The 12,335-nt window shown below is 46.6% G+C and overlaps 2 protein-coding genes across 2 annotated transcripts in view; both read left to right on the top strand.

The window, feature by feature from the left end:
* Positions 1–4,533, top strand: part of bicra (BRD4 interacting chromatin remodeling complex associated protein) — a 48,018-nt gene extending 43,485 nt beyond the window's left edge. Inside the window, exon 14 of the mRNA XM_084148318.1 lies at positions 104–4,533. Within this exon, the coding sequence (XP_084004444.1) occupies positions 104–1,944 (1,841 nt within the window). The 3' untranslated portion in view covers positions 1,945–4,533. The remainder of the gene's footprint in view (positions 1–103) is intronic.
* Positions 4,534–5,148: 615 nt separating this feature from the next.
* The window catches only part of ehd2b (EH-domain containing 2b), a 42,737-nt gene continuing 35,550 nt past the window's right edge, over positions 5,149–12,335 (top strand). The window contains exon 1 of the mRNA XM_084148044.1: positions 5,149–5,483. The gene's annotated coding sequence lies outside the window, so the exon portion shown is untranslated. The remainder of the gene's footprint in view (positions 5,484–12,335) is intronic.

Here is a 12,335-nt window from a genome sequence, read left to right as displayed (position 1 = left end):
TCTTATAACTTCCTTATTGCTCTCTCACTCTCTCACTCTCTCTCTCTCTCTCTCTCTCTCTCTCAATTTCTCTCTCTATTGCTTTCTCTCTGTCTCTCTCCAGAGGAGTATGTGGCCAATTCGAAGATGCTGGAGCGGGAGAGTGGAGCTGCCAGCATGTCCCAGCCCCAGCCCCTGCCTCAGCCCCAGCCCCAGCCCCAGCCTCAGTCCCAGTCTTTTGTGTCGGCTGACCCCAGCGCCGTGTGGAGTAGTGTAGCTACGGCAGGGCCAGATACAGCCCCTACCCCCATCGCAGCCTCAACATCGGCCCACTTCCCCTCCACCAAGCTGGTGATAAAGCAGGGAGGAGTGGGGGCGTCTGTCTCCTGGTCCAGCTCCCCAGTTCCTGTAGCCAGGCCAGGGGTTAGACAGACAGACGACACCCAGAGTCACCGCTCCTCCTTCAGCCACGGTCATCCACCTTACTCCTCCCACCGCACCTCTTCCTCTAACTCCTCCCACCGCCCCTCTTCCTCTCGTCCAGCTGATGATGATGATGATGATGCTCTCCCCCAGAGGAGCAGTAAACCCCCCATGAAGACGTATGCCGCCCGCCCACGTATCGGCTTGAAGCTCAAGATCAAGCAGGAGGCGGGGTTTAGTAAGGTGGTGCACAACACCGCCCTCGACCTGGTCCACACACCATCCACACCCCAGCCTCCAACCAAACCTGCAGCCCAGCCCCAGCCCCAACCCCAACCCCAGCCCCAGCCCCAACCCCAGCCACACCCTACCACCCAGCCCCACCCTACCACCCAGCCCCAGCTAGCACTGACACACCCAAAAGCCAGAGCAGCAGCAGCACTAGCCACGCCTCCTTCTATAACTACTGTCATTAGGACTCCTCCCCCTACCTGTAACGCCGCCACCTCGGCAACGGTCTCCATAGCAACCACACAGGCGACCCCCAGCCCCCAGAGAGTCACAGCCCCACCACCCACCTCCTCCTCTTCCTATCACCCTTGGTCTTCATCAGCATCAACGACAACACAATCCTCATCCTCCTTCACTGCTCAGATGAACGGAACGTTAGAACATCACCCCGCCTCCACGGCCACACCCCCTCAGACCACCTGCCGTCTGCCGCTACGGAAGACTTACCGAGAGAACATCAGCCCGCGCGTCCGTCCAGGCGTACCGGGAGGAGGAGGAGACAGTGTCCCGTACCCCCGTCCCTCCCCCTCGCCCCCCAAATCTCCCCTCCCACCCCCGTCCTCCTCACCCTCTGCCCTCTCGGAGCGGACAGTGATCGCCAGCGTGAAGCTGGAGAAGAGAGGAGGCAGCTCCGGGGAGGGGGGCTCCCACCCCCACGCAGAGCCCAGCCGAGAGGCCCTGAGGCTGGGGAACTCCACCACCTCCTCCCCTGGCTTAGTGCAAGGCCTGGAGCATATGGAGGTGTTGTACCCCCGCCCTCACCTCTCAGACAGTGAGGAGGAGAGTGGGAGAGAAGGAGCGGACCCGGGGAGGTGTAAGAGGGTGAGTAGTAAGAACCGACAGAGGTCAGGGGGCGGGACGTTCAGAATGGACCAGCATGCCCCTGGGCCCCCGTCCTCGCCCCCGTCCTCGCTACCAGACACTTCCTGTTACAGAGACTCATCACTTCCTGCTAAGCGCTGTAAGTTGGACTCCCCTGACATGGACAACGCTAGCTTCTCCTCCGGCTCTCCGCCACACCACGAGTCTCTTAACGAGCACCTGCAGTGTGCCATCGACTCCATCCTCAACCTGCAGGGCCAGGCCCAGGAGCCCACGCCGCGCGGGGCCAAAGGGGGCTCCGCCAGGCCACACCACAGCCAGCCCTCCTCACACACACACAGACCCTCCTCCTCCTCCTCCTCCTCCTCTTCTCAGGTTGGAGGAAGAGGACACAACGGCAGCCTGGTGCCACAGACTCATGGCAGATAGCACACACACACACACGGGACAGGAGAGACCGAAGAGGAGAGGGGGGACAGAGAACTCTCACTATGCTCTGACAAACTGTTTGTCCATCTGAATGTTGTCTACTTTACAGCATGACCCAGTGCTCACAGTCACACCATGGATGGGTGGTGATTTACTCTTTCTCTGTAAAAAGGTATCATGCTTTACTCTGTGGCAGTCTCCTCTGCTCTCTCAACCATTCATTAGAATAATTAGTTTATTATTGTCATTGAGGTTTTTCCTTTTTCATTCACACGCTGTATTCCATTACATTCCTTAGTTATCATGTTATAGCTGCTGTCTGTCTGTCTGTCTGTCTCCTGGTTAAGAAATAAGACCCGGGTCATGTTTAGTAGGTATGAAACGGGAGAAAACATTCTGAAACTAACTTGTCCAATAAGAACACAGATTTTTGTTTTTCTGTTGCAAAATGTTTTACTACGGTGTGCCCAAGGGATCACTCCCTACAGCCAGCTGTCACTAGGTAAACCACACCAGGAGGAGAGAGGCCTGGTTTAGCCATCTCATCATCAATGAAGACATGTAATAATGAGATCACCTGCATGTTAAAACACATCTCTACTGTTGTGAATGCCCCTGGTTGCCTCTGGTTGCCCCTGGTTGCCCCTGGTTGCCCCTGGTTGCCTCTGGTTGCCCCTGGTTGCCTCTGGTTGCCCCTGGTTGCCCCTGGTTGCCTCTGGTTGCCTCTGGTTGCCCCTGGTTGCCTCTGGTTGCCCCTGGTTGCCTCTGGTTGCCTCTGGTTGCCTCTGGTTGCCTCTGGTTGCCTCTGGTTGCCCCTGGCAAGATGTTGTTTATACTTACAGGACTGCCTGTCTGACTGGTTCAATATGTGTCAACACACAGACGGCCACTCTACCCCCATCACTGTTCATCCTCTCTCCCTCTCTCCCTCCATATCGTCCCTCTCTCCTCCATATCATCCCTCTCTCCTCCATATCATCCCTCTCCTCCATATAACCCTTCTCTCCTCCATATCATCCCTCTCTCCTCCATATCATCCCTCTCTCCCTCTCTCCTCCATATCATCCCTCTCTCCTCCATATCATCCCTCTCTCCTCCATATCATCCCTCTCTCCTCCATATCATCCCTCTCTCCCTCTCTCCTCCATATCATCCCGCTCTCCTCCAGATCATCCCCTCTCTCCTCCATATCATCCCCTCTCTCCTCCATATCATCCCTCTCCTCCATATCATCCCTCTCTCCTCCATATCATCCCTCTCTCCTCCATATCATCCCTCTCTCCCTCTCTCCTCCATATCATCCCTCTCTCCCTCTCTCCTCCATATCATCCCTCTCCTCCATATCATCCCTCTCTCCCTCTCTCCTCCATATCATCCCTCTCTCCTCCATATCATCCCTCTCTCCTCCATATCATCCCCTCTCTCCTCCATATCATCCCTCTCTCCCTCCATATCATCCCTCTCTCCCTCCATATCATCCCTCTCTCCCTCTCTCCTCCATATCATCCCTCTCTCCTCCATATCATCCCTCTCTCCCTCTCTCCTCCATATCATCCCCTCTCTCCTCCATATCATCCCTCTCTCCTCCATATCATCCCTCTCTCCTCCATATCATCCCTCTCTCCTCCATATCATCCCTCTCTCCCTCCATATCATCCCTCTCTCCCTCCATATCATCCCTCTCTCCCTCCATATCATCCCTCTCTCCCTCCATATCATCCCTCTCTCCCTCCAGATCATCCCCTCTCTCCTCCAGATCATCCCCTCTCTCCTCCAGATCATCCCCTCTCTCCTCCAGATCATCCCCTCTCTCCTCCAGATCATCCCCTCTCTCCCTCTCTCCTCCATATCATCCCCTCTCTCCCTCTCTCCTCCATATCATCCCCTCTCTCCTCCATATCATCCCTCTCTCCTCCATATCATCCCTCTCTCCTCCATATCATCCCTCTCTCCTCCATATCATCCCTCTCTCCTCCATATCATCCCCTCTCTCCTCCATATCATCCCCTCTCCCTCTCTCCTCCATATCATCCCTCTCTCCCTCCATATCATCCCCTCTCTCCTCCATATCATCCCCTCTCTCCTCCATATCATCCCTCTCTCCTCCATATCATCCCTCTCTCCCTCCATATCATCCCTCTCTCCTCCAGATCATCCCCTCTCTCCTCCAGATCATCCCCTCTCTCCTCCATATCATCCCCTCTCTCCTCCATATCATCCCCTCTCTCCTCCATATCATCCCTCTCTCCTCCATATCATCCCTCTCTCCCTCCATATCATCCCTCTCTCCTCCAGATCATCCCCTCTCTCCTCCAGATCATCCCCTCTCTCCTCCATATCATCCCTCTCTCCTCCATATCATCCCTCTCTCCTCCATATCATCCCCTCTCCAAAGCCCAGTGGACAATTCAAACCCAAACGCAGCGAGAGCAACAACATGGACAAACTAAATAATGTACAAAAAACCTGAAGAGAATTTGAAGTATATTATTACAGATTAATTTTGTATTGTATTTATTGTGTATAATGACACTTTTTAAAAAGAAATGTACATTTAGTAAAACTGTAAATTAAACCTTTTCTGAAAGAGTTGATGCTTATAGTGCTTTTATTACAGTGTCCTATGTTTGTTTATGGAGTTTTCACTGATGTGATTTGACCAGGAAAAACTCTGGGCCTTGCATATTTCTACTTGTTGCCGGACATTCAGGGCAGCCTACATACCGTTGGATGAGTAATGATGACTGAAGAGGTGTTGATTTGGAGAGGGGGGGGGGGGGGGGGAGAAGGAGGTTGTAATGTATCTGAGAGCCAGCAGGAGGCGACGGTGGTAGTGGAAACATTGCGCTGGGTGATGTGGTGTGCCTGCAGGGTTCAGAGAGGAGGAGCGAGGAGAGAAGGTAGACTGAGTGGAAGATATGTCTAAATGCTGTTACTTAAAGTAAGTCATGAGATGGTCTATGAGAATGTAAATTACATTTTTTTTTTTAAGAACTGGAGGAAACTATAACTGAATAATGCAACCATTGGCAGGATGTGTAATCTCAATGTTATAGACTCTGTATAAGATCTCTGTATGGGGTTGCCATCAAAAAAAAGACTCCACCCAAATAATTTATCCAACTCCCCCATCGCACGTACACACCCTGCTCTCCACCCTTCCCTGCCAGTACCCCACCCAGCCTTTTCCCAGCTCTAAACAGTAGAGATTCAGGGTTAGTCCCAGAGTGTTGCTTGGAATCGCTGGGAGAGGAGGTGCATTGAGAGAGAAGAGAGAGAGGTGTAGTCAGTGTGTCCCTGTCTTCCTCTAGCTACCAGAGAGAGAGAGAGAGAGAGGACCCCTTCATCTGAAACATATTAAAACTCTGGAGAGGAAACATCCCACAGACTGACAGACTTCTGGCAGCCCTTAGCTCACATGAGCTCCTCTGAGTAGCTGGTATTTACTGACAGAGAGGACATCCCATACATGTTGCAGCAGCAACATTCTAAAGCGTTTACCTTTTATTCCGAAGAGACGCTTCTCCCATCTTCACCAGGTAAGGGTTGATTTTCTGATTTTAAACTCATTTTTCCTAAACTGTGTTTCCAAGTTCCCGTCAAAAGGCCTTTTATGGAAATTGTGAGGCAGTGAATGGAAAAGTTGGACGTTTTGGAGTTTGATCAGTGAAATGGTTTGATGAGGGACCACTAAAGTAAACACTGTTCCTACTTTTATAGTGAACTCAAAGCTACATTTCCCTGTCTATGTTAAAACTACTGAACGCTGTCTCTGTACACGTCCCCTACTGCGCCACATCTATCTCTATGGCCACAAGCACTGTTCATGATACAAATTGTTCACACCCCTATTTCTTTGGCAGAGGGATCATTTCACAGTTTTAAAGCTTATTTCCTGCAATTCTATACATTTTCACATGGGATAGACAATTATTTTGTGCCATTTTAAAGCTAATTACCTGCAATTCTACACCTTATGACAAGGGGTGCAGAGAAAAACAATCTGTTTTAAATCGCATTTCCTGCAATTCTACACATTTTGCCATGTCTTATGTGTTGATGTGATACTTGAGTGACTCAGACATTTCAACAAAATCAATGGGCTAAAAACTGCGCGCTCCCACTGCCAACCTCTCACGACTCCCACTGCCAACCCCCCCCCCTCAGGCGGCACACCCCAGAGTTTGGGAACCACTGCTCTAGAATATTAACTTTTGATTCTATGTGGCTCTGCCAATACTCTAGAATGTTAACTATAGATTATATTTGGCTCTGCCAATACTCTAGAATGTTAACTATAGATTCTATTTGGCTCTGCCAGTACTCTAGAACGTTAACTATAGATTCTATTTGGCTCTGCCAGTACTCTAGATAGAATGGTAACTTTCTTGTTTCCAGTCCAAGGACTGACTGTGACTGTGTTGCAATGTGTACAAACCCACAAGGCATTTTCCATGATCTTCAACAGTTTGTGAGTTATGCTTTCCTAAAGGAGCCTAACCCAAAACCCAGAGCTAGAGAGTAATTAACCCATAGGAACCCAGAGAATCTGTTCTCTCTAATACCCAGTGAATCTGTTAACCCATAGGAACCCAGTGAATCTGTTCTCTCTAATACCCAGTGAATCTGTTATCTCTAATACCCAGTGAATCTGTTATCTCTAATACCCAGTGAATCTGTTATCTCTAATACCCAGTGAATCTGTTATCTCTAATACCCAGTGAATCTGTTCTCTCTAATACCCAGTGAATCTGTTATCTCTAATACCCAGTGAATCTGTTCTCTCTAATACCCAGTGAATCTGTTCTCTCTAATACCCAGTGAATCTGTTATCTCTAATACCCAGTGAATCTGTTATCTCTAATACCCAGTGAATCTGTTCTCTCTAATACCCAGTGAATCTGTTATCTCTAATACCCAGTGAATCTGTTCTCTCTAATACCCAGTGAATCTGTTCTCTCTAATACCCAGTGAATCTGTTCTCTCTAATACCCAGTGAATCTGTTCTCTCTAATACCCAGTGAATCTGTTATCTCTAATACCCAGTGAATCTGTTCTCTCTAATACCCAGTGAATCTGTTCTCTCTAATGCTAGTGAGTAGTTAACCCATAGGAACCCAGAGAATCCATTCTCTCTAATGCTAGAGTCATTTTCTCCATTAGATGTCTAATGATGATGATGCCAACTCCTCTCTCCTCCGTCTCCATTTTGACTCTACCCCTCTTTTCCCCATTTAGTCTTATGACATGAAAATAATCTCTCTCTCTCTCTCTCGCTCTCCCCGTCTCTAGTGAAAAACTCAAACAAAACAACAACTAAAACCCACAAAGTGAATTAAACAAAGACGGCATTAACAGTAAACGTTACACACACAAAGAGTTTCAAGAGAATAACGTTTAAAATATATTAGTAGCAGTAAAATAAATATTGCATAACATTTAAAATGTTACATAAGCTAGTGTGGTGACAATGTGCAAATAGTAGAACGTACGAATGACGGGGGAAATAAATAGACAGATAAATCTAGGTTATATTTACATTGGTGTTGCTGAAGCACTGGTTTACAGTAGCAGTATTTCACCTAACAGATACGTACGTTTTTGAAAATGTTATTTGTGTTCGAATTCTTTGTGCGTTTGTGTAATTTGGGAGAAATGTGTCTCTTATATGGTCGTACATTTGGCAGGAGGTTAGAAAGTACAGCTCAGTTTCCACCTCATTTTGTGGACAGTGTGCACATAGCCTGTCTTCTCTTGAGAGCCAGGTCTGCCTACGGCCACCTCTCTCAATAGCAAGGCTATGCTCACTGAGTCTGTACATAGCCATGGCTCTTCTTAGTTTTGGGTTAGTCACAGTGGTCAGGTATTCTGCCACAATGTACTCTGTTTAGGGCAAGGTAGCCTCGTCGCGGCATTGCTTTCCTAAAATGGGAAGCCTGGGAAGTTCCATGGCAGAAATCAGCTAAAGAGGGGTCGGAACCCGGTGTAAATTCCACAAATCTGTGCCTCGACACAATCCTGTCTCTGCGCTCTATGGACAATTTCTTCGACCTCATGGCTTGGTTTTTGCTCTGACATGCACTGTCAACTGTGGGACCTTATATAGACAGGTGTGTGCCTTTCCAAATCATGTCCAATCAATTGAATTTACCACAGGTGGACTCCAATCAAGTTGTAGAAACTTCTCAAGGATGATCTATGTAAACAGGATGCACCTGAGCTCAATTTAGAGTCTCATAGCAAAGGGTCTGAATACTTATGTAAATAAGGTATTTCTGTTATTCTTTTAAATATATTTGCAAAAATTTCTAAAAACCTATTTTTGCTTTGTTATTATGGGGTATTGTGTGTAGATTGATGAGGAAGAAAATGTCATTAATCAATTTTAGAATAAGGCTTTAACGTAACAAAATGTGGGAAAAGTCAAGGGGTCTGAATACTTTCCAGTCAAAAGTTTTGGACACACCTACTCATTCAAGGGTTTTTCTTTATTTTTACTATTTTCTACATTGTAGAATAATAGTGAAGACATCAAAACTATGAAATAACACATATGGAATCATGTAGTAACCAAAAAAGTGTTAAACAAATCAAAATATATTTTCTATTTGAGATTCTCCAAAGTAGCCACCCTTTGCCTTGATGACAGCTTTGCACACTCTTGGCATTCTCTCAACCAGCTTCATGAGGAATGCTTTACCAACAGTCTTGAAGGAGTTCCCACATATGCTGAGCACTTTTTGGCTGATTTTCCTTCACTCTGTTGTCCAACTCATCCCAAACCATCTCAATTGGGTTGAGGTCGGGGGATTGTGGAGGCCTGGTCATCTGATGCAGCACTCCATCACTCTCCTTCTTGGTCAAATAGCCCTTACACAGCCTGGAGGTGTGTTGAGTCATTGTACTGTTGAAAAACAAATGATAGTCCCACTAAGCCCAAACTAGATGGGATGGCTCATCGCTGCAGAATGCATCGCTGCAGAACACAGACAGTGTCACCAGCAAAGCACCATCACACCTCCTCCATTCTTCGCGGTGGGAACTACACATGCAGAGATCATCCGTTCACCTACTCTGCGTCTCACCAAGACTCGGCGGTTGGAACTAAAAATCTCAAATTTGGACTCATCAGACCAAAGGATAGATTTCCACCGATCTAATGTCCATTGCTTGTGTTTCTTGGCCCAAGCAAGTCTCTTCTTCTTATTGGTGTCCTTTAGTAGTGGTTTCTTTGCAGCAATTCGACCATGAAGGCCTGATTCACGCTGTCTCCTCTGAACAGTTGATGTTGTGAAGCAACTCTGGTAAGCATTTATTTGGTCTGCAATCTGAGGTGCAGATAACTCTAATGAGTTAACCCTGGGTCTTCCTTTCCTGTGGCGGTCCTCATGAGAGTCAGTTCCATCATAGCGCTTGATGGTTTTTGCGACTGCACTTGAAGAAACTTTCAAAGGTCTTAACATTTTCCGGATTGACTGACCTTCATGTCTTAAAGTAATGATGGACTGTCGTTTCTCTTTGCCTATTTGAGCTGTTCTTTCCATAATATGGACTTGGTCTTTTACCAAATAGGGCTATCTTCTATATACCCCCCCACCTTGTCACAACACAACTGATTGGCTCAAACGCATTAAAAAGGAAAGAAATTACACAAATTACACAAATTAACTTTTAACAAGGCACACCTTTTAATTGAAATGCATTCCAGGTGACTACCTCATGAAGCTGGTTGAGAGAATGCCAATAGTGTGCAAAGCTGTCATCAAGGCAAAGGGTGGCTATTTGAAGAATCTCAAATATAAAATATATTTTGATTTGTTTAACACTTTTCTGGTTACTACATGATTCCATATGTGTTATTTTATAGTTTTGATGTCTTCACTATTATTCTACAGTTGTGGTCAAAAGTTTTGAGAATGACACAAATACTAATTTTCACAAAGTCTGCTGCCTCAGTTTTGATGATGGCAATTTGCATATACTCCAGAATGTCATGAAGAGTGATCAGATGAATTGCAATTATTTGCAAAGTCCCTCTTTGCCATGAAAATGAACTTAACAAAAAACATTTCCACTGCATTCAGGCCTGCCACAAAAGGACCAGCTGCCATCATGTCAGTGATTCTCTCGTTAACACAGGTGAGAGTGTTGACGAGGACAAGGCTGGAGATCACTCTGTCATGCTGATTGAGTTAGAATAACAGACTGGAAGCTTTAAAAGGAGGGTGGTGCTTGAAATCATTGTTCTTCCTCTGTTAACCATGGTTACCTGCAAGGAAACACGTGCCGTCATCATTGCTTTGCACAAAAAGGGCTTCACAGGCAAAGATATTGCTGCTAGTAAGATTGCACCTAAATCAACCATTTATCGGATCATCAAGAACTTCAAGGAGAGAGGTTCAATTGTTATGAAGAAGGCGTCAGGGTGCCCAAGAAAGTCCAGCAAGCGCCAGGACCGTCTCCTAAAGTTGATTCAGCTGCGGGATCGGGGCACCACCAGTGCAGAGCTTTCTCAGGAATGGCAGCAGGCAGGTGTGAGTGCATCTGCACGCACAGTGAGGCGAAGACTTTTGGAGGATGGCCTGGTGTCAAGAAGGGCAGCAAAGAAGCCACTTCTCTTCAGGAAAAACATCAGGGATAGACTAATATTCTGAAAAAGGTACAGTCATTTTCTCTGATGAATCCCCTTTCTGATTGTTTGGGGCATCCGGAAAACACCTTGTGTCAAGGTGTCAAGAAGGGCAGCAAAGAAGCCACTTCTCTTCAGGAAAAACATCAGGGATAGACTAATATTCTGAAAAAGGTACAGGGATGGGACTGCTGAGGACTGGGGTAAAGTCATTTTCTCTGATGAATCCCCTTTCTGATTGTTTGGGGCATCCGGAAAACACCTTGTCCGGAGAAGACAAGGTGAGCACTACCATCAGTCCTGTGTCATGCCAACAGTAAAGCATACTGAGACCATTCATGTGTGAGGTTGCTTCTCAGCCAAGGGAGTGGGCTCACTCACAATTTTGCCTAAGAACACAGCCATGAATAAAGCATGGTACCAACACATCCTCCGAGAGCAACTTCTCCCAACCATCCAAGAACAGTTTGGTGATGACCAATGCCTTTTCCAGCATGATGGAGCACCTTGCCATAAGGCAAAAGTGATAACTAAGTGGCTCGGGGAACAAAACATAGAAGTTTTGTGTCCATGGCCAGGAAACTCCCCAGACCTTAATCCCATTGAGAACTTGTGGTCGATCCTCAAGAGATGGGTGGACAAACAAAAACCCACAAATTCTGACAAACTCCAAGCATTGATTATGCAAGAATGGGCTGCCATCAGTCAGGATGTGGCCCAGAAGTTAATTGACAGCATGCCAGGGCGGATTGCAGAGGTCTTGAAAAAGAAGGGTCAACACTGCAAATATTGACTATTTGCATAAACATAATGTAATTGTCAATAAAAGCCTTTGACACTTATGGAATGCTTGTAATTATACTTCAGTATACCATAGTAACATCTGACAAAAATATCTCATAACACTGAAGCAGCGAACTTTGTGAAGACCAATACTTGTGTCATTCTCAAAACTTTTGACCACGACTGTACAATGTAGAAAATAGTCAAAATAAAGAAAAACCTTTGAATGGGTAGGAGTGTCCAAACTTTTGACTGGTACTGTATATATATGTATGTATGTAGGTGGAAGCACAGAATCATCTAGAATGTCATTGTATGGTGTAGCATTAAGATTTCCCTTCACTGGAACTAAGGGGCCTAGCCCGAACCATGAAAAACAGCCCCAGACTATTATTCCTCTCCACCAAACTTTACAGTTGGCACTATGCATTGGGGCGGATGGTGCCAGATGGTGAAGCGTGATTCATCACTCCAGAGAACGCGTTTCCACTACTCCAGAGTCCAATGGCGGCGAGCTTTACAGCACTCCAGCCGACGCTCGGCATTGCCCATGGCTTGTGTGCGGCTGCTCGGCCATGGAAACTCATTTCATGAAGCTCCCGACGAGCAGTTCTTGTGCTGACGTTGCTTCCAGAGGCAGTTTGGATGTTATGCCCCTCTTGCTTTGTCTCTCAGATCGTTCACAGCTTTGTGGAAGTTACCTGTGGTGTTGATGTTTAGGCCGAGGTAGGTGTAATTCTTTGTGTGCTCTAAGGCAACAGTATGTATAATGTACAATACAGTAATGTACATTTACAATAAGTGGTTTGTAAGGATTGTAAATTAATACTGCACAAAAAGTGGTTGTTTTCCATGTTATTTGATGAAGAATCATATTTAATTTGATGTGGATGTTTTGTGTCTTTGCCCATAACTTTGCACCTTTTGATGTAAATGTTTGAGGACAGGGTTTTGTTGTTTCTGGATCCAAGACGAACTG

Source organism: Coregonus lavaretus (genome assembly GCF_964263955.1).
Source record: "Coregonus lavaretus genome assembly, chromosome: 30".
Classification (NCBI taxonomy): domain Eukaryota; kingdom Metazoa; phylum Chordata; class Actinopteri; order Salmoniformes; family Salmonidae; genus Coregonus; species Coregonus lavaretus.
Note: the sequence above shows the minus strand (reverse complement) of the source record. Positions and strands in the feature narration are given on the sequence as shown.